Here is a 26,103-nt window from a genome sequence, read left to right on the forward strand (position 1 = left end):
CTTAATTCGCACCAAATTATACGCACCGCGAAGATCAATCTTAGAGAACCACTTCGCCCCCTCAATGCGAGCAAATAAATCTGTCAGCAATGGCAAAGGATACTGATACTTGACTGTGATCTTATTCAAGAGTCTATAATCAATACAAGGTCTCAAAGAACCATCGCTTTTAGCTACGAAAAAGAACCCCGCTCCAAGAGGAGACGAAGAAGGACGAATATGTCCCTTTTCCAAGGACTCCCTAATATACTCTCGCATGGCAGCATGTTCAGGTACAGACAGATTGAATAGACGACCCTTAGGAAATTTACTGCCAGGGATCAAATCTATGGCGCAATCGCAATCTCTGTGAGGAGGAAGAGAATTAAGAGTAGATTCCTCAAAAACCTCACGATAATCAGACAAAAACTCAGGAATTTCAGAGGGAATAGATGAAGCAATGGAGACCAAAGATGTGTCCCCATGATTTCCCTGACATCCCCAGCTTAGTACAGACATTGTTTTCCAGTCAAGGACTGGGTTATGAGTTTGCAACCATGGCAATCCCAGCACCAACACATCATGTAGATTATACAGTACAAGGAAGCGAATCACCTCTTGATGGTCTGGAGTCATACGCATAGTCACTTGTGTCCAGTATTGTGGTTTATTACTAGCCAATGGTGTAGAATCAATACCCTTTAAAGGTATAGGAACTTCCAGAGGCTCTAGATCAAACCCACAGCGCCTGGCAAAGGACCAATCCATAAGACTCAAAGCGGCGCCAGAATCCACATACGCATCCGCAACAATAGAAGATAACGAACAAATTAGAGTTACAGACAAAATAAACTTGGACTGCAAAGTGCCAATAGCAGAGGATTTATCAACTTTCTTTGTTCGTTTAGAGCATGCTGATATAACATGAGTAGAATTTCCACAATAGAAGCACAAATGATTTTTGCGCCTATAAATCTGTCGTTCGCTTCTGGACAGAAAGCTATCACATTGCATACTCTGTGGTGCCTCTTCAGAAGACACCGCCAACTGGTGCACAGGTTTGTGTTCCCGTAAACGCCGATCAATCTGAATTGCCATTGTCATGGACTCATTCAGACCAGTAGGCGCAGGAAACCCCACCATGACGTCTTTTACAGCATCAGAGAGACCTTCTCTGAAAATTGCCGCCAGAGCGCACTCATTCCACTGAGTAAGCACAGACCATTTTCGAAATTTTTGGCAATATATTTCGGCTTCATCTTGCCCCTGAGAGAGGGCTATTAGGGCTTTCTCAGCCTGAATCTCCAAATTTGGTTCCTCATAAAGCAACCCCAAAGCCAGAAAAAACGCATCCACATTGAGCAACGCAGGATCCCCTGGTGCCAATGAAAATGCCCAATTTTGGGGGTCACCCCGCAGTAAAGAAATAACAATTTTTACTTGCTGGGCAGGATCTCCAGCAGAATGAGATCTCAGCGAAAGAAACAATTTACAATTGTATTTAAAATTTAGAAAACAAGATCGATTTCCAGAAAAAAACTCCGGTATAGGAATTTTAGGTTCAGACCGAGGAGCATGTAACAAAAAATCTTGTATATTCTGAACTTTAGAGGCAAGATTATTCAAATTGGTAGCCAGACTCTGGGGATCCATATTTCAACAGATAAAGTCTGAGCCATTCAGGGGTTAAGAGGAGAGGAAAACAGGAGACTGCAATTAGAGCTGGAGTGCAACTTCAGAGGAAGGAAAAAAAAAAAAAAAAGGTTTCACACAGTTCCTTTTCTCTCCTGCTTCAGCCTATAGATTAAACATTTGGGCTGGCCATACTGTTATGGTTTCCAATGGCAAGGAAACATCAGAAGCATAGAATAAACGGACAAGCTCTCGGGTGATGGAAACTAGAACTGACCGCGATGCTAAACCTACACACCACACTAGAAGTAGCCAGGGGGCATTCCTGCGTTGTCTCTAGATGCCGCGCGCCAGCCGGAGAACTAACTACCCCTGGTAGAAGAAAACACAGTCCTGGCTTGCCTCCAGAGAATGTCCCCACAGGAGATAGCAGCCCCCCACATATAATAACGGTGAGAGCAGATGAAAAGACACACGTAGTATGAAAGCAGATTTAGCACAGAGAGGCCCGCTAACTAAATAGCAGAAAGATACAACAGAGGACTTCGCGGTCAGCTGCAAAACCCTTCAAAACACCATCCTGAAATTACCTTAACTCATGTGACAACTCATGACACCGGAGTGGTAATTTCAGCCCAACAAGAGCTTCCAGCTGCAGAGATTCACATAAGTGCAAACTGGACAAAACATACAAAAATAGACTTAAGGACTAAAGTGTCCAACTTAGCTGAGCAGAAAACTGGGAGCAGGAACATGCAACAGAATCACTCTGGATACATTGATGGCCAGCATTAGAATGACTGAGGAGCAAGGTTAAATAGGATACTCCCACATCCTGATAGGAACAGGTGAACTGAGAAGGCAAAGCTTGCAGGACACCAGTACCACAAGAGACCACCGGGGGAGCCCACGAACCGAATCACAACAGGCTTCTGTCTCTCAATGAATTTGGCACATCTTATTTCTGCACTCCCCTCTATAAGAATGGCGCACTGAGCACTTCCCGAGACGGTTGTTTCCCTGCCCAGTGCAACCTCTTTAGCTTGATTGATCGCTTACTCTGTTTAGGCATTAGGCAAGTAATTCAACAGGCAGTGAGATATCCGTCAAACTGAAGGGGCTGGGCTGGGAAACAGACTGGGAAGGGCTTGTTAAGTGCTCTGCCACACCCAGAACACCCTAGCTAATTTGCATATGAAAGCTTATTTCTGATGAAAATTGCAACAGATAGGCAGTATAAAGTTATAGATTGATTTATATTTCAAAGCCCTGCATGCCCTTATATGGGGGAGTTGAGTTTGCTGACAAATTACTTTTAAATCAAGTTTTTATTTTAAATATATTTTTAAAAATGTATAATCATTTTTTTTAACTTTCCTTATCACCATATAAAAAAAAATAATAAATTGCAATTTTTTCGTACCGGCCACTATACCTCATTTTAAACTCACTTAGTGTTCTGTAAAATTTACTTTTCAGCAGTCTCATTATCATCACAGACAATGAAAGGTAACGCTTCTATATATAGTAATTATCGCAGGAGCCACCATTGACAATCACTAATCTCACGCCTTCCCTCTGACTACACAATGAACTTTTCTCAGATAAGGTATCCATACAATCTAATAGGGTCCTTTGCTGCTAATGTCCATGTGAAGGACAAAATGCAGGAGTATAATATTAAGCCTGGTGTTCAGTGTGAAATCTGTGAGTATTTTTTGTTTTATTTTATATAGATAGTGATATAAAAAATAATAATAAAAAAGTACATTTATCATAAAAACTTGATTTAGCCAGTTTAAGAACCCCCGTTTCTAACCAGACACATTGTCAGGTTCTTTTCGTACACATGGTTTGAAAGCTGTAAACGTTTTTAGATTGTTTTCATCCACTCTTTTTTTTTCTTTTATAATATTAAAGGGAAAATTAAGGAATATGTCAGTTTTTCACTTTTTTTTTTTTTTTTTAAATTTTTGTAACCGCCCCAAGCGACCACTAAAATCCAATTAAAATTTGTTCCCCTTTCTGCAACAATTATTTTTATTTATCGGACATGTAGAACATGAAACCTTGATGTTTATATCCATTGTTGGTCCAGAAGGCGTTCAACAATACGTTATTTTTTGTTGGCACATATCATAGAATTTATTTGCCGTGAATTCGTTGTCTTGTACCCCATACACATGTCCTGGGAAAATTTCTGATGGAATACATTTGTTAACGTTGCAGCTGTGAGAATTGTTAGGTCTATGCAGGTTTATAGGAAATATTTTCATTCGCTGACAGCAAGCAGTGTTCTGTATACGTGCTACTTAGATCGTGGTTATTAATATAATCATTTTTGGTTATTTCAGTGACAGAAAAAGAATGTCTGTGATTGTCCGGACGCCATCGGGACACCTTAGGCTCTACTGTAAAGGAGCAGTGAGTATTTCTCGAGTTGTAACGGTTCCACATGCCTCCCTGCATTTGTCCCTAGGACAAAATTCTCTGTTCCTGATTTTTGGTGTCGTAGGTTTATCATATCATTTTTTTTACACTAGAAAAAGGGGAGCTGAAATCTGATTGTTAGACTAGGCTCTTGTTAAAAGCCATGAGCTTCCAAAATACATGAACAGCACGTGACGTCATAGGAACACGGTCACTGAAGCTCTAAATTCACCAATGATGGTGAAGGTTATGATTAAAGGGGTTGTTTTATGAACAGGTTACTGTACTTGGATGCGACAGCGCAGACAATGAGGAGACAGTGGTAATCAATCAACAATATTTATTTGACTAATAGAGAAAATCTATCTATAAGTACATATATACATGCAAGTGAGCACTATATTATGGGTAAAAGTAGCAAGGTCAATACAGTATGTTATGACACTAACAGAATACAGGGATGGGACTAAATACATTATCAATGCAACGTCCTATTGAATACACTGTTCTTAATGTTCTTGTTATCTAGCAGTTAAACCAATATTAATGCCTTAATTTCCCAGCTTAATGGGCATCTCCCTCAGTACTAGGGCTGTCACCATTGTACTTGCTTTAAGCGCTGTAGTGCAGCGGTGTCCTCACTGTGCAGAGATGAGGCAGTGACCCAAGAAAGTTCAAAGTAAACATAGTTTTAATGTGTCCAAAACTTACAGACAAAACAAAAGGTATCCTCCGAATCGCTGCCGGGAAACAAGACAGTCCGTAAATGCGTCCTATTGCCGAGTGCAACTGCACCAGCGTATTATGCTGCGGGGTGCCAAGAATTCGCTCTGCTTGGTTCAGGCTGAGCTTTTGCAGAGCCGTCTGCTCTGCACCTTGCAAACTCCACACTGACACAACCCTCTACTGCAGGGGTGTTTAGCAAAGATCTTGTGGCCGTAGGCCACAAGGAAAACCCATGCCAGGGAGGAAATGGACTGCACCACTACCTTCCTGTAGTCTGTTTCAAAAATTAAATCCCATGGCAGGTTTTCCTAAATCTGCCTTGGACAAAAAGCTTGCCCAAGACAACACTCATTTTTATTCTGCATGGCAATCACAGCTATACCTGTGACTGCAATACACTACCGCGGCCTCAATATGCTTCTTTGCTCATCCTGGGGGACACATAGCGACTCTCGCATATGACCCCAGTTACTGCCTCACAGCGCCGTTGATCATTACTCTAGCCCTAAAGGGGATCACCGGTATTTCCTGCTCGTCGACAAGTCCTAGATATGTGAGTCACTGGGTATTCATTGTGCTAGTTGCACTGGCCTTCTCTGTATCCTGAAGCACGGTTCCAACCCACACCCTGTACCATACATCTACATTGGAAGTAACTACCCATAGCAACAGTCCTCCACTACTGGTGGATTGTCTCTCAAGCTTGGTTTGACCCTTGCTTACAGACTTTAACTGGTGCGGGGCACAGACTTCTACTGGCGTGGGACACGGACTTCTACTGGTGCGGGGAACGGACTTCTGGCATTGGTCAGGGACTGCTACTGGCACGGACTCCTACTGGCACTGGTCACGGACTGCTACTGGCACAGGGCACGGACTTCTACTGGCGCGGGCCACAAACTTTTACTGGAGCTGGGCATGGACTTCTATTGGTACTGGTCACAGACTTCTACTGGCGCTGGTCACAGACTTCTACTGGCGCTGGTCACAGACTTCTACTGGCGCTGGTCACGGACTCCTACTGGCACTGGTCATGGACTATTACTGGCACGGACTTCTAGTGGCACTTTTCACGGACTGCTACTGGCGTGGGGCACGAACGTCTACTGGAGCAGGGCATGGACTTCTACTGGCTCTAGTCACGGAATTCTACTGGCGCTGGTCACGGATTTCTTTTTCGCTCTGGTCACAGACTATTACTGGCACTGGTCACAGACTATTACTGGCTCTGGTCTTGGACTTCTACTGGCGCTGGTTACGGACTTCTACTGGTGCAGAGCACAGACTTCTACAGGTTCTGGTGCCAACTCCTGCTTTCTCGGCCCGGCCAGGTCTTTTGTATTTTGTAACTGCAACACAACTGTCACCGGACCCAGCGTCATCTTCAGTCTCTTCTCCACTGTCTCCACTGAAAGGGAAACCCGTGTGTGATAATGGGTCAAACCTGGTGGCGGTCCTACACCGGGGCAACCTCACACACATGCCTTGCATGGCTCACATCCTCAACCTTTTGGTACAAGAATTTCTCTGCCACTATCTCGACCTGGATGCGCTGCTGCAGAAAGCACAATCGCTGTGTGCTTACTTCCGCCGATCGCACCCTGGTGATCATTGACTCGTATCACCAAAGAAGTCTTTCGGCCTAACAGTTAACCATTTGATTTGTGATGTGCTGACACAGTGGAATTCCACTCTGCACATGTTGCAGTGACTGTGACAGGAGCAACGAGCCCTGGTGCAGTATGTCCTTTTGTATAGCCTGGGCGAATGCAGTACGGACGTGGTGCAAAAAGCCAGCTTGAGTGTTACCCCGCCATCAACACACCATGGACTTGCACCTCATGGAAGTGCCCGACACATGAGCGCCTTCTTGCTGCACTATCTTCAATATGATGCCCATATTCTTAGGGTTAGATATAGTGCTACTGGGATGCCACTCTGTTAGATCCACGGTACAAGAGTCAATTTTGCCAGATGCTTCTACGCCCCTGAAAAGGGAAGCACGCATTCTGGAGTATTGAAACACACTTGTAAAAATCTTAGAGTGATTTTCCCCAAGACAGCAGTGAGGCACACAGTGTGCATCGCAGTTCTAGACGTCAAAGCCTCACTGCAAAAACATTAGCAGCAGCAGTGTAAGTGTCATAACCAATTTCTGTGAGTCATTTCACACATTTTTAGACCAGCCCGTCCACTAGCAGAACAGCATAAAATTCTGACATGTTGTCAACGACTGAAGAGGATGGTGCAGGAGTATCTCGAGCTCAATATCAATGCTATTAGGGGAAATTTGGACCCTTTTGCAGTTTGGTCGTCAAAAATGGAAGAGGCCTTGGAGGTTTTGTCATGCCCGGCAGCCAGCGTTCTCTCAGAACGTGTCTTCAGCGCTGCTGGTGGTGTCCTGGCGGATAAGCGCATCTGGCTGTCCCCTGAAATTATAGAATGCCTAACTTTCATCAAAACGAACAAGTCATGGATCTCCAATGACTTTTGCATCCCAGTCACAGAAATGGGCGACTAGGCAATGGTGTAGTTTTTAGTGTGCTGCATTGATCTCGTGTAATTGCAGCCTGTGACACCTGTGTCGTGGCTTCTGTGCCTCCTGTTGCTACTGCTGCTGATGTTACTAACAATTTTTTGAAATGTGAAGACTCCTATTTGGGTCTCCATCTGGTGGGTTGCCTGTTGTGTGGAAGGGGTGTCAGAGTCTTATTATACTGTTTCTACTCTGTGGAAGTTGATGTCACTTTAGTTTGACAATAATTTTTTGAAATGTGGAAAATCCATGTTGTCTCCTTCATGTGTGTTGACTGTAGCAATAGGGCTCCCAAACTGGCAGGCCTGCACTTACTTTCAGTCAACTACCTGTGTTACTATCCTTACATTATTCTAACATTATTGCTCTACCAAGCTTATATTTGTGCCACCTGACTGTGGCTGGGAAAAAAAATTGTTTCAGCTGTTGCATGAGGTATTAGAACCCCCAGCAAACAAGGCTTACACCGCTCCCTTACCCATCTCATCTAAATTCAAACTTCAATTCAAAGCTCTAAATGATGGACCAGAACCTGATACCTCATGCATGGCACATGGCTGACTGCTTCTGTGCCATTTTAAAATGTTCTACTGTGGGTCAATTGATGAATCAACTACCTGTGTTACTATCCTTATATTTTTCTACCAATAGTAGTCTACGAAACTGATGTTTGTGCCAACTGAGTGTGGCTGAGTAAAAAAAACAGCTGTTCGAGCTGTTGCATGAGGTATCAAGGCTCCCAGCAAAGCAGGCTTACACCACTCCTTATCCACCTCATCTTAATTAAAACTTTTATTCAAAGCTCTAAATGTTGGCCCAGACCCTGTGTCAGGACTCTGAACATTTTGATTACCTTTTGTGCATTACTGCCCTCTTCCAAGATGGTGTCTTTGGTCTCATGTGCACTGTGTCTTCCTGCTATATAACTCCACCCCAGCTTTTAGTCTGTGCTAGAGTATTCTGCCTTGCATCCAGCTCCTGACGACTCCCTGGCTATACACCTGCACCTGCTCCTGTGAACCTGTGTGGAGATCCTGCTACTCAGCTCTGAGTTTCTGCTGCATACATTGGTTTCCAGTAATCCTCCATCTGGCTGCTTGTGTTTGTTTCCATCTGCATTTGCTGGACATGTAAGCTGTTGCTGCTCTGCTTAAACCTGAGACTTTTACCCAGGCCTCCCTGGTTGTGCTAAGACATTATTTGAACTGCCTTATAAGCATATCTATCTGTGTTTGGACTACCAAAGACTTATTTGTGTCAAGTATCCTCAAGAATAATTGTGCTTCATAGACTTTCTGTGTGATTCAATTTTCCTCTGAAGTTTCCTATAGACTGCTAAGCTGCATTTGATATTTGCACCAAGTGTTGTGGACTTGAGTTTCTCTCTGCACCTGTTTGAATCACCGTGTGATAATATAGACTTTATCACTTATAAAACTGTGTCCTGTAGTTGTCTTGTTCCATGCAAAGAGTCTCCTGAGTTATCCCTTATAATCATTACACCCTGATACATACATCAGTATTTGGAACCAAAATCATAAGTGGAACAATAAGTGGAAAAGGTTGATAGAAACACGTCACCACTATGTATTTCTCACCAATTCTTGTTTTTTTGGCTTGCAAATACTGATGTAAATTACTGACCAAATACTGAACATATGAACGTGGCCTAAGGATGATTATATACAGTAGAATAACTCCAGCCGTGCTCGTCTCTGTTCCAAACAAAAGATCACCAGCTGATCAAGCCAAAATTATGAGTTTGTAAAGTAATGAATAAGTGAAACCTTTTATTTTTAAACTTTTATTTTCTGATATTGGTCTGGCCATCTTGCTTAAGCTTCAGCTAACAACATTTAAAGATGAACTATCATAAGGTTCCAGAGATATGAGTCTTTTCATTTCATGCTAATTTTTATGTTCTTTACAAAGAGCCGTGGCTCACAGGATTCTCTGGGGACATGGCTTTAGGCTGCTCAACTCTTTTCCCACTCCTCCTACACTGACAGTGCCGTGGGATGAGAGCTTTTGATACTGAAGGTTTGCAATGGCTGACAGCTCTGCTCTGCTCCCTTCCCCTGCTTACAATCACAGTAGATGCCGACTAAGATCAGTGAGGACAATGAAGATGTGTGTCATTAAATGTTTCACACAGAGAAAGCTGGGTCTGACCTACTAATGTCCCCTTGATCTTAGCAAAAATTAGATTCTAAACTTTAGAAGCTAATGCTTCTAAAATTAAAAAATAAAAACTGCACTTTATTCTGCTTTGCAGTCACTATTCCATGATGTGTCCAGTTTCATTTGCTCAAACTGGTGAAAAGTCCTCTTTAAAATAGGCATTAGTGATGAGCGAACGTGCTCGGATAAGGATATTTGTAGCGGTATGCCAGAAAAGTGGTGTTCATTAATATATTAAGAATTAATCAGCAGAGAATTGTGACTTTAGTTAAATGAAATCAGTAGAGTTTCCTTCCTATCAAAGTAAATACAAGGCAATATTTTTAGATTTTTCAAGGTTAAATAATAGGGGATTTGTTTTTCTGGACGTCTTGTGCACGCGCGTCTCCTACAATTGTCCTAATTAGTGCAATACTCAGAGGTGATTAATCCCACAGTGAGTAAGATCGGCTTGTTCTGGACAGTGTTACAATGTAAAATTAACAAGACATCAAATCATAAAAATAATGGAGGCTCCAGGGAAGGTTTGGAAACGTGTTTCCCAGAAATTAGACCACAAGATCTAACCTGACTATTCCATCACAACTGTACCACACCGCAAGGCATTACATTACACTTACTCACTGAGCCGCAGAGGTTTGCATCATGTGATTTATTACATAATTGGTTTAAGCACTATTTCCCAGTTGCCTCTGGTTACAAAAAACATCATCTGTGTTAATTCGGGAGTAAAAAATATATTGATTTTGGAGAAGGTTCCAATAGGTAAGTGGTAGGAAACTGAGCTTCTAGTTGGGATCTTGTGTCCAAAAGTGGTTTCTATTGTAAAATTCTAGAAAAAATATTCATTAGTTGTCATACCGGGTACTAAGGGAATAACTTGATGAAGAAACTGTAGAATGGTCCAGTTTGAAGATAAATGATCCTTACACTTGGGGTTACTATGCTATGTTTACATTTGTATTTAGACCTGATATTTGGGGCTTTGATCAGATTTTCTGCAACTTTTGACTGCAAGAGCACTGCAGCATCCAGCAGGATGTAATGCTTCATTTCTCCTAAACCATCTAAGACAGATTTCTGTTCAGCCTCTGTTTGAAGACTTCCATTGAAAGAAAACTCACCACCTCTCGTGGCAGCCTGTTCCACTAACTGATCGCCCTCACTGTCAAAAATTTATTTTTCTAAAATCTAATAGGTATCTTCTCCCTTTCAGTTTCAATCCATTGCTTCGCATATTTCCATGTGAAAATGAGAATAATGATCCCTCTACACTGTGACATCCCTTCAGATATTTGTAGACCGCTATTAAGTCTCCTTTGAGCCCTCTTTTTTGCAAGCTAAATATTCCCAGATACTTTAACTGGTCCTCGTAGGACATACAGTTCAACTCAGGAGTCCCTATCATTGCAGCATCAGGCTTAGGGACCATAGTGGTCATGTAGAGGTTATGGATTTTCCAGGAGCCAGGATGCTGATTGCTGTTCACCACCTTTTTTAAGCAGACCCAACCTGGAACCTGCTTGGAAAAGCACTAAAAGGACATAAAATGAAGATATGCACAGCAAGGCCAAAACGACATTGCTGTGCATATGTTCCATCTTTTGTCACTTCTTTTAACCACTTTAGGCTTCTAAAGCTGTGAAGCAGCTAAAAGTGACCGATCCATTCTTCTGGCGGCTTCCACTTGGCCACTATTTTATGTATACAATGCAGCAAAAGAAGATGTCGGACTCGGTAATGAATGTGATGTGATGTCAGGAAAAACCCTTCAGGAAAAACATCGCCATTTTCCAGAAGTTTATTCTGCTTAAAAATCAATGCAGGTATGTCAGCATCTAAAAGACGCTGAATTTGATTTTCTACTGTATTTTGGTGTCATTTTCTAGTGTTTTGTCCTAAATTAATTCCTGTCCTTCCTTGTTCTTCATTTAACTTTTTTTTCATAGGAATACTTAGATTTATTAGTGTGTGGTTTGCAATGGGGTGGCAGTGCTTTAGAGATTAACTTGCCATGGGGTAGAGTTCTCCAGATTTACAAGCTGTTCCAAATATTTTTTCTATATTGAAAGGGCCCAACTTTAGAATTTTCACTAGGGGACCACCCCACCTCAAAAATGAGATGTTTATTTTAGGCCTCATATTCGCAGCCTTTATGCTAAAGAGCACTGTATAGTACACTACATTTGAGGTGCAATATACCATAGAAAATGATTCCTTAAAGTTGTTTTCCAGAATTTTTTATAATATGCCCAGGAAAAGGTACCGTAATTTATAATAAATAGATCAGCATTACTTACCTTTGAATCTACCACCTGTCCGGCACCGCCACCCTGGGGGTGCCTGTTAGTGATGACATCCCGTATATAAGCCACTTGACCAATGCCCTCAGCCGTCATGTGTGCTACATGCAAATATCATAACTGAGAACAGTCATTGACTGCAGTGATCATGTCATATACACACTTACTTACGAGACATCACCACTTCAGATGCCACAGTGCTAGATCGGTGTAGATCTCTAGAGGTAAGTAATACTTATTTCTGTTTTTTAGTTCACTCCATAATTTTTGTCAGTATGTGTTCACTGTCCTTATTTGTTCTACACAACTTATGGGATGTCCCTCCTAAGATCTAAGGATTTAGAGGGGATGTGTGTGGCCACCAGGTTCCTCACCCTCCAACAATTAGATTGAAGCTGAAATCAAGATCCATTGTCCCTAGGTTCCAGCAAGGGAAGGCCGCCTAGCTGTGTCACCTGCTCATTCAGGGAGATAGGGAAAGGTGTTTTGGTTGCCCATTTACTCTGGACCATATCCTTGTGGACTTTCTTGTGTTGCATGCTTCAATTTTTTTGCAACTAGATGAAAAAAGTCATGTTCCACTTCCCAAGCTTTCAGAAAAGGCAACTCATGACGAGGACAGGTATTCAGCCTCTGGAAGTAAATAATACAGGATATCATTCAAATTCTGTAAGTTGAGACTTTGAAAACCTCACAGGGGTTATCTAAATGAAAAAAAAATATTACAGTAGTAGAAATTAAAAGTAACATGATGCCCTCTATTTCTCTTGATCTAACGCTGGTCTCTCTGGTGGTCTCTGGCAGGAGGTGAAGGGATGATGTCCTGTTCTTTGGTCACCTAACCAGTCAGGCATGTGATAGGCTTTTGCCGTCAATTGACTGGAACAGTATGATGTGCTGTTCTGGTCACCTGACTCAGCAGCCAATCATGGGCCTCATGTGAACAAAGAACATGACGTCATCACTTTATCTTGCCAGAGACTTCTGGAATGTCCTAGACCGGAACCTTGTGTGTTGTAGATGGAGAATATACTCGTACATGATTTTAAAATTTTAACCCTTCCTTTTCTTCTGCACATTTTTTTTACAGTTGAACAACCCCTCTAAGTCATTGTAAACAAAAAAAGGTGTAACCTTAAACTACACAATGTAATGACACACGGTGTGTGTCACCTGAGGAGCCTAGGGGCCCTGGACCGAGCGCAGAGAGTGTGAGAGCTAAAGCACGCAGTGTGCACAGGACCTGACACTAGACAGTCACGTGATCGCAGGGGCGGAGCTACCACATGTGAGGACTGGGAAGCAGCTGAGAGCGCGGAATACGGGGCACAAAACGTAAACGTAGTCAAATGGAAAGCCAAGGGTCAAAGCCAAACGAGAGCGAGGTACCTAGGGATGAGACAGCAAGTGAAACGAGACAAGCCAAGGGGTCAGAGAACCAGGAAGGATAGGGCAGTACAGCAAACCACAGAGGCAGAAGTCAGGGGACAAACTGGGTCATACACAGAAAAGCTCACACGCACAGAGGCACAACGATTACAGACGAGTAACCTGGGTCAGCAATCCCTAGCCCAGTAAGCGGAAGTAACACCGACACTGGACCCAGAACCAAAGAGAGGCTAACTAGCTTAACCCTGACCTGATCAGGGCGGAGCCAGAACCACCCCATCCTGAGTCATGACAGTACCCCCCTCTCAATGGGGGGCCACCGGACCCTCAGGTTTCCCAGGAAATCGGGCATGGAAGGACCGCACCAGACGATCGGCATGAACTGATCGGGCAGGAACCTAATATCGGTCCTCTGGACCATTCCCTTTCCAGTGCACAAGATACTGGTGGGTACGACGGACCATCCGGGAGTCCACAATGTGCTCCACCTCATACTCCTCCTGACCATCCACCATAACGGGTGGCGAGGGACCCAATGACGCTTCCTCGACAGCCCCCAAAGGTTTCAGCAGGGCCCTATGGAATACATTGGGGATCTTAAAAGACAACGGGAGACGCAACCAAAATGCCACTGGGTTAACCACTTCTGTGATCTCATCAGGGCCAATAAACTTAAGCCCCAATTTCGCTGAAGGAACCATAAGCTTAATGTTCCTCGTAGACAGCAAAACTTTATGCCCAACCCGGAGAGTCGGTCCCACAGCCCGTCTCTGTCCACAAAAAACTTTAACTTCCTCTGAGCCTCCCCAGTATTCCTTTGGACCACCCACCACAAATCCCCCAACTGCTGTACAGCTACATCAGCCCCAGGGCAACCGGAGTCCAAACGGGAAAACTCCCCAAAGTGTGGATTGAACCCGTAGTTGCAGAAGAAAGGGGAGGTTCCTGTGGAGTGGTTTACACGGTTATTGAACGCAAACTCTGCTAAGGGCAAGGCATCACACCAATCATCCTGTCTGGAGGTGGAAAGACAGCGCATAATTTGCTCTAACAACTGGTTCGTCCGTTCAGCCTGACCATTGGTCTCTGGATGATATGCAGATGAAAAGGATAATGCAACACCCAACCTTGTGCAAAACGCTCTCCAAAACCTGGACACAAACTGCACACCGCAGTCAGACACCACACTCAAGGGCAAACCATGCAATCACACCACATGCTAAACAAACAACCTAGACAGTCTCCTCAGAGGGCAACGCTACCAAGGGTACAAAGTGTGCTTGTTTCGAAAACCTGTCAACCACCACCCATATGACCATACTACCCTTGGAAGGGGGAAGATTGGTGATAAAATCCATGGACAAATGTGTCCATGGTCTATCAGGAACTGTTAAATGCTCCAATTACCCGGCCGGCCGGTTATGAGAGATCTTAGCGCGGTCACACACTTCACAGGCAGACACAAACTTCTTCACATCAGACGTAAGCGAGGGCCACCAAAAAACTTCGCAATGGCCCCACGAGTAGCCGAGATCCCAGGATGTCCACTCAGAGCTGAGTCATGGAACTCCCGAAGAACCCTGAGTCGAAAGTGAATAGGTATAAACAGTTTATCAACTGGTTTGGACGGGGGAGCTTGAGACTGAGCTTCTCGAATCTCCCATTCCAGCCCTGACGACACATCAGCCACTACCACCCCAGGTTGAGAAATGAAGGATGGAGGTTCGGAGGGAGTCACTGGATCAAAACTCCGGGACAAGGCATTGGCCTTTACATTCTTGGATCTCGGATGAAAAGTGATGAGAACAGGAACCGGGAAAAAAAAGTGACCCTTTAGCCTGCCTAGGGGTAAACCTTTTAGCAGACTCGATGTAAGCCAAGTTCTTATGATTGGTCACCACGGTAATGGGATGAGCTGCGCCCTCCAAAAAATGCCTCCATTCCTCAAAAGCCAACTTAACAGCCAGAAGTTATCGATTTCCCACATCATAGTTCCTTTCTGCTGGGGAGAACTTCTTAGAAAAGAAGGCACATGGTCTCAGATTGGTCAATGTGGCGGGCCCCTGGTTCAACACCGCCCCCACCCCCACCTCCGAGGCGTCCACCTCTACCACAAAGGGCTTAGATGGATCAGGCTGAACCAAAACTGGGGCAGTTATGAAGCATTTTTTTAAGGACAAAAACGCCGAAAGAGGTGGGACTGACCAGTTCTTAACATCAGCCCCCTTCTGCGTCAAATCAGTGAGGGGCTTAACTAACTGTGAGAACCCTTTAATAAACCTACGGTAATAATTAGGGGTATTACTTGGCAGGCAGGCTTTTCCTTGGTCTCTATTGATGTGGAAAGCCTGTACACAAGGATCCCCCAGGATTTGGGTGTAGCAGCTTTGAAAAAATTTTTGGAGTCATTAAAAAGAAGTGATGATTTTGTCAACTTTGTGTGTGAGGGCATGGATTTCATATTAAAACACAATGCGTTCAAATTTATGGATTCCTGGTTCTTGCAATGCACTGGGACCGTGATGGGAACTCAGGTAGCGTGCACTTTGCAAACCTTTTTCTGGCTTTGTTGGAGGAGGATCATGTGTACAATATTGGAAATAATTTTTTGAGGCACATCAGACTTTATGTTCTCTATGTGGATGACATTTTCATGATATGGGACGGACCTCGTGAATCATTTGATGCTTTTGTCCACTATCTCAATAAGTCTAATCAAATGAATATGTCGTTCACATCGAGATATGGAGGCCCTGATTTGGATTTTTTAGACGTACAAATTAACGTTGTGGATGGCGCGATTTGTACAAGAGTGTTTTGAAAATCGTCTGCCACAAACTCTATCCTACATTTTGATAGTTTCCATCCGGCTCATGTAAAACGCTCCCTCCCTTATAGCCAATTATTAAGATTGAAGAGGATTAATAATACTCAGGAGAGCTGTTCTCAGCAGGCAGAAGAGTTGTGTGAAAGGTTCCGCTGTAGGGGTTATCCCAATGAACTTTTGAATGAGGCTAACAATAGGGTTAATCAGGCAAGAAACAGTAATCGTGGTTCTGCCCACAAACGCGATAAAAGATTTGTTTTTTGCCCTATGGATGGTATCATACGGTCTGCTATTCGCAGGAATTGGCACATTCTAGAACGTGATAAAGATATTATGGAGGTGGCAGCAAGGGGTCCCATTATTTCTAATAGACGCAGTACCACTCTGGGTGACATAATAGTGAAAAAACGGATGGTAAAGGTAATTAGTTAAGTAAGTGTTCCTCATGGTAATTTTGGACATTGTCCTTTTTGTAATTACCGTGATGTAAGTCAAACACTTTGCATTGGAGGTGTGTCTCATACTGTCAAAGATGTTTTAAAGTTTTGGAATATAGAAGTTTTTTAACCGGTGAGTGCCATCCGTTCCTTTCAATTTTTACATCCATTGTGGCTATTTTCTTTGGAGTGGCACCCGGCTCACGGAGCACTTACTGCTGTATACATGCTTGCAGCATCAGTTCATGCAATTACCTGTGCACTGAGTGGGCTTCCCCGCTGTGCGGATTAACACTTTGTTGGAGCTACGGTAATAATTAGCGAATCCCAAGAAGCGTTGCATACCTTTCAGATCCCGAGGCTGGGCCCAGTCCACAATGGCCTGAACCTTCTTGTGATCCATGCGAAACCCCTCACAGGACACAATGAACCCCAAAAAAGACAGTTCCTGAACAAAGAACAAGCATTTCTCTAATTTGGGGAACAGCTGATTCCCCCAGAACCTCTGGAGAACCGTACGCAGCTGACCGATATGAGCCTGCTTATCAGATGAAAAAATCAGAATATCATCTAAATATATGACCACAAACCGCCCAATCAAATCAGAGAATACATAATTGATGAAATTTGTCAACCCAAAAGGCATAACAAGGTCCACTCATCCCCCTCTCGTATTCGAATCAAGTTATATGCCCCTGCAAGTCCAGCTTAGAAAACCATTTAGCCCCAGATAATTGGTTACACAAATCAAGAATGAGTGGAAGCGGATAAATATTTCTTACCGTGATCTTATTAAGTTCCCGAAAGTCGAGGCATGGGCAGAGACCACCGTCTTTTTTCTTAACAAAAAAGAACCCTGCCGCCACAGGAGAAACAGAAGGGCGAATGTGCCCCTTACGAAGACTCTCTGAAATGTAATCTTTCATGGCGACCTGCTCAGGACCCGAAAGATTGTACAGACGGGCCTTGGGCAATTTGGCACCCGGGATCAGGTCAATTGCACAATCAAAAGGGCGATGCAGTGGTAAAACCTCAGCCTCGCTTTCAGAGAACACGTCTTCGAAGTCCTTCAGGTACTCCGGAATACCCTCCAGACCGACAGACGAGACAGATGCAAATATTAGGCATTTATTAACATAATTTGGACCCCAATTAACAATTTCACAAGATTCCCAGTTGATGACTGGATTATGACATTGCAACCAAGGGAACACCAACCCTGCAGGCATGTTGTCCAGAACAAAACAGGTGATGCGTTCAGTGTGTACGGGGCCCACCTTGAGGATGCACTCCTCTGATACAGAACAGATCCCGTTCTTGGTGAGGGGTGTAGAGTCGACAGCCACCACTTTTATGGGAGTAGCCAACCTAGCTGTCCCTATCCTATACTGGGGCACCAACCTGGAGTCAATCAAATTCACAGTGGACCCACAATCCACAAAAGCCCCAGCGGGGAAAAACAGCTGTTTACACCAAGTTCAACTTTAAGCAATTACTTGGGAACCGAGGAAAAATGTACCTGGGAGTCTCAGCAACCTCCTCGACAGTTACCCAGACTTAGGCATTTCCCGAGACCTTGGAAGACGTAGGGCAGAAAGGGCAGTCTTTTCTCCAATGTCCCGTGGACCCACAGTAGAAACAGAGCTTACTCTCTCTGTGACGTCTCCTCTCATTCACGGAGACAGATCCTACCTCCTTGGGGTCAACAGACGATGCGGGTTCAGATTTGGTAGAAAATAAGTGATATTTAATCAAAAAAATTCTACCAATCCCAATAAATTTTTAAATACAGCAGGGTAGAAATGGTACTAAATTAAATAAAATTTAACTTTTAATATTAGTATTTAAAATCAGTATGGACAAGAACAGCAACACAAAAAATACCGCACACCACCAAAGGTAGTAAAAGACACCCACAGAACCAAATCACCTTTTGGGTGTATCAACAACAGTTCACTCGGATAAATTAACAAGTCTCAATCTCTCAGCCTGTAAATCCTTATAATCCGAGTAGTAACAACAACACAGCAGTGTCCTTGGGCGTCATACGATTGGTATCAGTAACCTTAAAAACAGAGAGTCTAACTGTACCATGTCAATATCATATATCGTATAGCTGTCATAATATTAGAAAAGACATCTGCTTAAATAATGGAACAGTCTCACCAAGGTAGATCGTGCATATGTTCCTCCTGGTCTCTCAGACGGTTCCAAAAGGATGCTCCAAGTTGATCCCGGAATGTGGGGAAACGGGTGTATCACAATCCCCGTAATATTGAAAACCCACCATTAGGTAGCCACGGGGTTAATCTTGGAAGCTTGGGTATCCTAATGGTGGGTTTTCAATATTACGGGATCAACTTGGAGCATCCTTTTGGAACCGTCTGAGAGACCAGGAGGAACATATGCAGGGTCTACCTGGGTGAGACTGTTCCATTATTTAAGCAGATGTCTTTTCTAATATTATGACAGCTATACGATATATGATATTGACATGGTACAGTTAGACTCTCTGTTTTTAAGGTTACTGATACCAATCGTATGACGCCCAAGGACACTGCTGTGTTGTTGTTACTACTCGGATTATAAGGATTTACAGGCTGAGATATTGAGACTTGTTAATTTATCTGAGTGAACTGTTGTTGATACACCCAAAAGGTGATTTGGTTCTGTGGGTGTCTTTTACTACCTTTGGTGGTGTGCGGTATTTTTTGTGTTGCTGTTCTTGTCCATACTGATTTTAAATACTAATATTAAAAGTTACATTTTATTTAATTTAGTACCATTTCTACCCTGCTGTATTTAGAAAATAAGGGAGCCTTACGTTGTACCACTCCTCTTTCACGAAGCCTGCTATCCATTTGAACGGCCTGCGTCATGGCCCCCTCCAAAGAGTCAGGTGGTGGATGCAGAGCCCACGCGTCCTTAAGGTGGTCAGACAACACTCTTCAGAACAACCCAATGAGTGCAGAGTCGTTCCAAGTAACCTCCGGAGCCCAACATCGATACTCAGAACAATACCATTCGGCTGAGAGCTTTCCCTGAGAGATACTCATAATCGTGTCCCCAGCCAACCCCACATGATCTGGTTCATCGTAAATCACCCCCAAGGCCTTGAAGAACCGATCAACAGACATTCTCTCAGGGGCGGTGGGAGACAGGGAAAAAGCCCAGGACTGCGGACCCTCTCATCGCCTGAAGACCGAGGGCGCAAAGAAAACAGTAGTTGCATCCCTCATTAAACACCTGAAATTTACTCTTGTCCAATGAAAAAGTGTCCAGACATTTGACAGATGGTTCAGAGGAAGGTAATGAAACATCAGAAAACACCCCCATCCTTACAGCCAGAAACAAAAGAAGCACTCCGAACGGATGTAACAGTCTCAGTCAGTTCTTTCCGCACCTGTTGGTGAGATGCCACTAAAGACCTTTGCTCCACAGACAGATTTTGCATCATCTGAGTCAGATTAGTTACCTGCTCAGACAAAGCGTGCATCAGATCCATATACACAAACAAACACAATTGCCCCCAAACAAATTTTGAAAGTGGTTCAGTGATAATGTATTGACACATGGTGTGTGTCACCTGAGGAGCCTAGAGGACGCTTGCAGGGGGCCCGGAACTGAGCGCAGAGAGTGTGAGAGCTAAAGCAGGCAGTGTGCACAAGACCTGACAATAGACAGTCACATGAACGCAAGGGGGCGGAGCTACTATGTGGGAGGACTGGAAAGCAGCTGAGAGTGCGGAATACGGGGCACAAAACGTGAACGAAGTCAAATGGAGAGCCAAGGGTCAAAGCCAAACGAGAGCGAAGTACCTAGGGATGAGACAGTGAGTAAACTGAGACGAGCCAAGGGGTCAGAGAATCAGGAAGGACAGGGCAGTACAGCAGAACACAGAGGCAGAAGTCAGAGGACGAACCGGGTCATATACAGAAAAGCTCACATGCACAGAGGCACAACGATTACAGACGAGTAACCTGGGTCAGCAATCCCTAGCCGAGTAAACGGAAGTATCACCGACACTGGACCCAGGAACTGCAAGCATTAACTAGCCGCCCCAGAACCAAAGAGAGGCGAACTATCTTAACTCTGACCTGACCAGGGCGGAGCCAGAACCACCCCGTCCTGAGTCATGACACACAATTAATAAGCTTTATTGGCTATAACTGAAATTATGGAGCAGAAAAGACGTCTCAAAAAATAGAGGCATCTATGATATATATATTTTTTTTAGTTTGGTGGTTTGTAGACAAATATGTCTTATAATCCCTAATTTGTGATTTTCTGATAAATTGACCTGAAAAATAAAAGAAAAATTCAGATTGTCAATCCTGTACGGAACTTTGAAAAATATAAGGAGCAGAGTCCATTTCCATAAAGCCTCTTTTCATTGTTAGAAGTATGAATTACCTTTCCGCATACATCCATTTTGCCTATCCCTCATAGGGGAACAAGATAGAATAATAGACCAATTAGAGGTGTTTATAGCAGACCATGCTGATTTCCCTGATAAGTTGGTAATGTGGGATACACTTAAACCATATTTGAGGGGATGTGTTAGGTCCACGATTTCATATATTAAAAGGGAATCCTGTATTGGGGAGCAGAGACTTGCTGAGGAATGTAATTCATTGGAGGCTGAATATATTAACAACCCCTCTGATAATTCTTTGCATAGGTGGCTCGGGAAGAGGAGCGAGTATTTGATATATTTGCAGGAAAAAGCCCAGAGAAAACTCTTCTTCTCTAGACAGACCTATTTCAAATTAGGTAACCAATTGAGTAAATTCTTGGCATACATAGTCCAACAAAATCAAATGTCTCCATCTATCCTGTCCATTAATACAAGAGAAGGAACTCCGTTACTTGAATCTGACCAAATTGCAAATAGATTTGAAGAACATTTTAGAGCGCTATATGACTCTCAATTGACCCACACTATAAAAGAAATTGATGAATACTTAGATCATATAGAATTTCCTAAACTTCCTCGTGAAGATCAGGTGTTTCTATATAGGGATATCACTTTGGAAAAAAATTAGGGAAGCAGCCATGTCTCTCTCTAGTGGGAAAACTTCGGGACCTGATGGTATGCCCACAGAACTATATAAACGATATTTAGATCAGATGGGGCCGGTACTGCTTCAGTCCCTTTCCGATGCACTAGCAAAACTCTCACTTCCCCAATCATTTTTATGATGCCGCTATTGTGGTAATTCCAAAGCCAGATAATCCCTACTTAATACAGACTATAAAATTCTCACAAAACTTATAGCTAACAGACTGAAAACAGTAATATTAAGCATTGTACATGAAGATCAATCCGGCTTTATGCCAGGAAGATCCACCTCCTCTAATATTCGAAGGGTACAGGTTCTAACGCAGATAGGACACAAGTACAAGAGACCTTGGGCGATAGCTTCTTTAGATACTGCGAAAACTTTTGATTCACTAGAGTGGAATTTTTTGCAACATGTTCTTCTGAAATTTGGCTTCTCTGATAAATTTTGCAAGTGGATCAAACTACTTTATTGCATGCCGAGAACTAATAAACTTGTTAATGGCATGCTGTCGGAGTAATTCAATCTGGGTAGAGGAACTAGACAGGGCTGCCCACTATCCCCAATGCTCTTTGCTCTTGCGATTGAGCCAGTTGCACTTGGGATTAGACAAGATCTTTTGGTGAAAAGAATTAATATAAATTCCAGGGTGGACAAGGTGGGATTGTATGCTGATAACTTGGTACTCTTTCTTGATGAAGTGGAACAATCTCTTCCTAGGGCAATTGACATCAATTGTTTTGGAGTGTTATCGGGTATTAAAATTAATTGAAGTCTGTGGTCATGCCACTAGTGGATAATATAACCGTACCTGTGCTATTTGGCTTAAAAGTAGTACAAAAATTTAAGTACCTAGGCATTATAATTAATCAAAACCCCATTAAAGACCTTAGGGATAATATATACTGTTGTGAATTCTGTTTGTGGGCTCCCTCTGGTGGCTACTGGTGGTACGGGCTGACTTCTGTCTCCTATTTCCAGTGCACCTGTTCCCATCAGGAAATGGGAGTTTCCTTTATAGTCTGGCTTCTCAGTCATTCTAGTGCCGGCTATCAATGTTACCAGAGTCCCTCTGTTGCTTGCTACCTGCTCCTAAGTCTGCGGATTCAGCTAAGTTGGATCATTTGTATTTTTGTATGTTTTTGTCCAGCGTTCATTTATGTGAATCTTGTTGCTGGAAGCTCTAGTGAACTGAAATGACCACTCCAGTGTCATGAGTTGACATCGGAGTTTAAAGTCATTTCAGGATGGTGTTTTGTAGGGTTTTGAGTTGACCGCGAAGTCCTCTTTTGTATTTTCTGCTATTTAGTTAGTGGGCCTCTCTTTGCTGAACCTGTATTCATACTACGTATGTGTTTTCCTCTCCACTAACCGTCATTATATGTTGGGGGCTACTATCATCCTTTTGGGGTTTCCCTGGAGGCAAGCCAGGTCTGTGTTTTCCTCTATTAGGGGTAGCTAGATCTCCGGCTGGTGCGAGACATCTAGGGATAAAACGCAGGTATGTTCCCCGGCTATTGTTAGTTGTGCGTTAGGTTCAGCATCGCGGTCAGCTTAGATTCCATCTTCCTAGAGCTAGTCCTGATTTTGACTATGTCCCTGCCATTGGGAATCATGACAGTATAGCCGGCCCCAATGTGTTAAAAGTATTGGCTGAAGAAAGAGAGAAAAGAAGTTCCTGACACCTTTTTTTTTTTTTGCTCTGAAGTTCTGTCTAGCCATAATTGCAGTCTGCTGCTTTTCTCTCCTCTTAATCCCTGAATGGCTCAGGTCTCAGCTGTTGAGAAATGGATATCCAGAGTTTAGCTTCAAATCTGAATAATCTTGCTTCTAAGGTGCAAAATATACAAGATTTTGTCATACATGCTCCTATGTCTGAACCTAAAATTCCTATACCAGAATTTTTTTCTGGAGATAGATCTCGTTTTTTGAATTTCAAACACAATTGTAAATTGTATCTTTCTCTGAGATCTCACTCCGCTGGAAACCCCGCTCAGCAGGTTAAGATTGTTATTTCCTTGTTGCGGGGTGACCCCCAGAACTGGGCATTTGTATTGGCACCAGGGGATCCTGCGCTGCTCAATGTGGATGCGTTTTTTCTGGCCCTGGGGTTGCTCTATGAGGAACCTAATTTGGAGATTCTGGCTGAAAAAGCCTTGATAGCCCTCTCTCAAGGGCATGATGAAGCTGAAATATATTGTCAAAAATTTCGAAAATGGTCTGTGCTTACTCAGTGGAATGAGTGCGCCCTGGCGGCGAATTTCAGAGAGGGTCTCTCTGACGCCGTTAAAGATGTCATGGTGGGGTTTCCTACGCCCACAGGTCTGAATGAGTCCATGACAATGGCTATTCAGATTGATCGGCGTTTACGGGAGCGCAAACCGGTGCACCATTTGGCGGTGTCCTCTGAGCAGGCACCGGAGAATATGCAATGTGATAGAATTCTGTCCAGAAGCGAACGGCGGAATTACAGGCGTAAAAATGGGTTGTGCTTCTATTGTGGTGATTCTGCTCATGTTATATCAGCATGCTCTAAACGCACAAAAAAGGTTGATAAGTCTTTTGCAGTTAGCACTTTGCAGTCTAAGTTTATTTTGTCTGTGACTGATTTGTTCGTTATCATCTATTACCGTGAATGCCTATGTGGACTCTGGCGCCGCCCTGAGTCTTATGGATTGGTCCTTGGCCAGGCGCTGTGGGTTTAGTCTAGAGTCTCTGGAAGTCCCCATCCCTTTGAAGGGTATTGACTCCACACCATTGGCTAGGAATAAACCACAATACTGGACACAAGTGACTATGTGTATGACTCCAGACCATCAGGAGGTGATTCGATTCCTTGTGTTGCATAACTTGCATGATGTTGTAGTGCTTGGATTGCCATGGTTACAAACTCATAACCCAGTCCTAGACTGGAAAACAGTGTCTGTGGTAAGCTGGGGTTGTCAGGGGGCTCATGGGGAAGTACCTTTGGTTTCCATTGCTTCATCTACTCCCTCTGTGGTTCCGGCATTTTTGTCTGACTACTGTGATGTTTTTGAGGAGCCTAAACTTAGTTCTCTCCCTCCTCACAGGGATTGCGATTGTGCTATAGATTTGATTCCCGGCAGCAAATTTCCTAAAGGTCGCTTGTTCAATCTGTCAGTGCCTGAACATGCTGCTATGCGAGAGTATATTAAAGAGTCCTTGGAAAAGGGACATATCCGTCCTTCCTCATCCCCTTTAGGAGCAGGTTTTTTTTTCGTGGGTAAAAAGGATGGCTCCCTGAGGCCTTGTATTGATTATCGGCTGTTGAATAAGATTACAGTCAAATACCAGTATCCTTTGCCACTATTGACTGATTTGTTTGCTCGTATTAAAGGGGCAAGGTGGTTCTCTAAGATTGATCTTCGGGGTGCATATAATTTGGTGCGGATTAAGCAGGGAGATGAGTGGAAAACTGCATTTAATACGCCCGAGGGCCATTTTGAGTATTTGGTAATGCCTTTTGGTCTTTCTAATGCCCCTTCAGTCTTTCAGTCCTTTATGCACAATATTTTCCGTGAATATCTGGATAAATTTATGATTGTGTATTTGGATGATATTTTGATTTTTTCGGATGACTGGGAGTCGCATGTTCAACAGGTCAGGAAGGTTTTTCAGGTTTTGCGGGCCAATTCTTTGTTTGTAAAGGGTTCAAAGTGTATTTTTGGGGTTCAGAAGATCTCTTTTTTGGGGTACATTTTTTCCCCTTCTTCTATTGAGATGGATCCTGTCAAGGTTCGGGCTATTTGTGATTGGACGCAGCCTACTTCCCTGAAGAGTCTTCAGAAATTCTTGAGCTTTGCTAATTTCTATCGTCGATTCATAACTGGGTTTTCAAGTGTTGTTAAGCCTCTGACTGATTTGACTAAGAAGGGTGCTTATGTTGCCAATTGGTCCTCTGCGGCTGTGGAGGCCTTTCGGGAGCTTAAGCGCCGCTTTTCTTCTGCCCCTGTGTTGCGCCAGCCTGATGTTTCACTCCCTTTTCAGGTCGAGGTTGATGCTTCCGAGATTGGAGCTGGGGCGGTTTTGTCGCAGAGAAGTTCCGATTGCTCAGTGATGAGACCATGTGCGTTCTTCTCTCGAAAATTTTCGCCCGCCGAGCGAAATTACGATGTTGGTAATCGGGAGCTCTTGGCTATGAAGTGGGCATTTGAGGAGTGGCGTCATTGGCTTGAGGGTGCTAGACATCAGGTGGTGGTCTTGACTGATCACAATAACCTGATTTACCTTGAGTCTGCCAGGCGTCTGAATCCTAGACAGGCGCGCTGGTCGTTGTTTTTCTCTCGGTTTAATTTTGTGGTCTCATACCTGCCAGGTTCAAAAAATGTGAAGGCAGATGCCCTTTCTAGGAGTTTTGAGCCTGACTCCCCTGGTGATTCTGGGCCTACGGGTGTTCTTGGGGATTGGGTGATGTTGTCTGCTGTCTCCCCAGACTTGCGACGTGCTTTGCAGGAGTTTCAGGCGGATAGGCCTGATCGTTGCCCGCCTGGGAGACTGTTTGTTCCAGATGAGTGGACCAGTAGAGTTATTTCGGAGGTTCATTCTTCTGTGTTGGCAGGCCACCCTGGAATCTTCGGTA

At 43.6% G+C, this 26,103-nt stretch overlaps 1 protein-coding gene across 3 annotated transcripts in view; it reads left to right on the forward strand.

Moving 5' to 3' along the window:
- ATP8A2 (ATPase phospholipid transporting 8A2) overlaps window positions 1-26,103 on the forward strand; it is a 1,034,865-nt gene that overhangs the window by 390,111 nt on the left and 618,651 nt on the right. For all 3 annotated transcript variants that reach the window (XR_013224076.1, XM_077298312.1, XM_077298313.1), the window contains one exon: window positions 3,966-4,035. Coding sequence is in view for 2 of the 3 variants with exons in the window: in XM_077298312.1 (XP_077154427.1) it covers window positions 3,966-4,035 (70 nt within the window). In the remaining variant the exon portion in view is untranslated. The remainder of the gene's footprint in view (window positions 1-3,965; window positions 4,036-26,103) is intronic.

This window comes from Ranitomeya variabilis, chromosome 3 (assembly GCF_051348905.1).
Source record: "Ranitomeya variabilis isolate aRanVar5 chromosome 3, aRanVar5.hap1, whole genome shotgun sequence".
Taxonomy (NCBI): Eukaryota; Metazoa; Chordata; class Amphibia; order Anura; family Dendrobatidae; genus Ranitomeya; species Ranitomeya variabilis.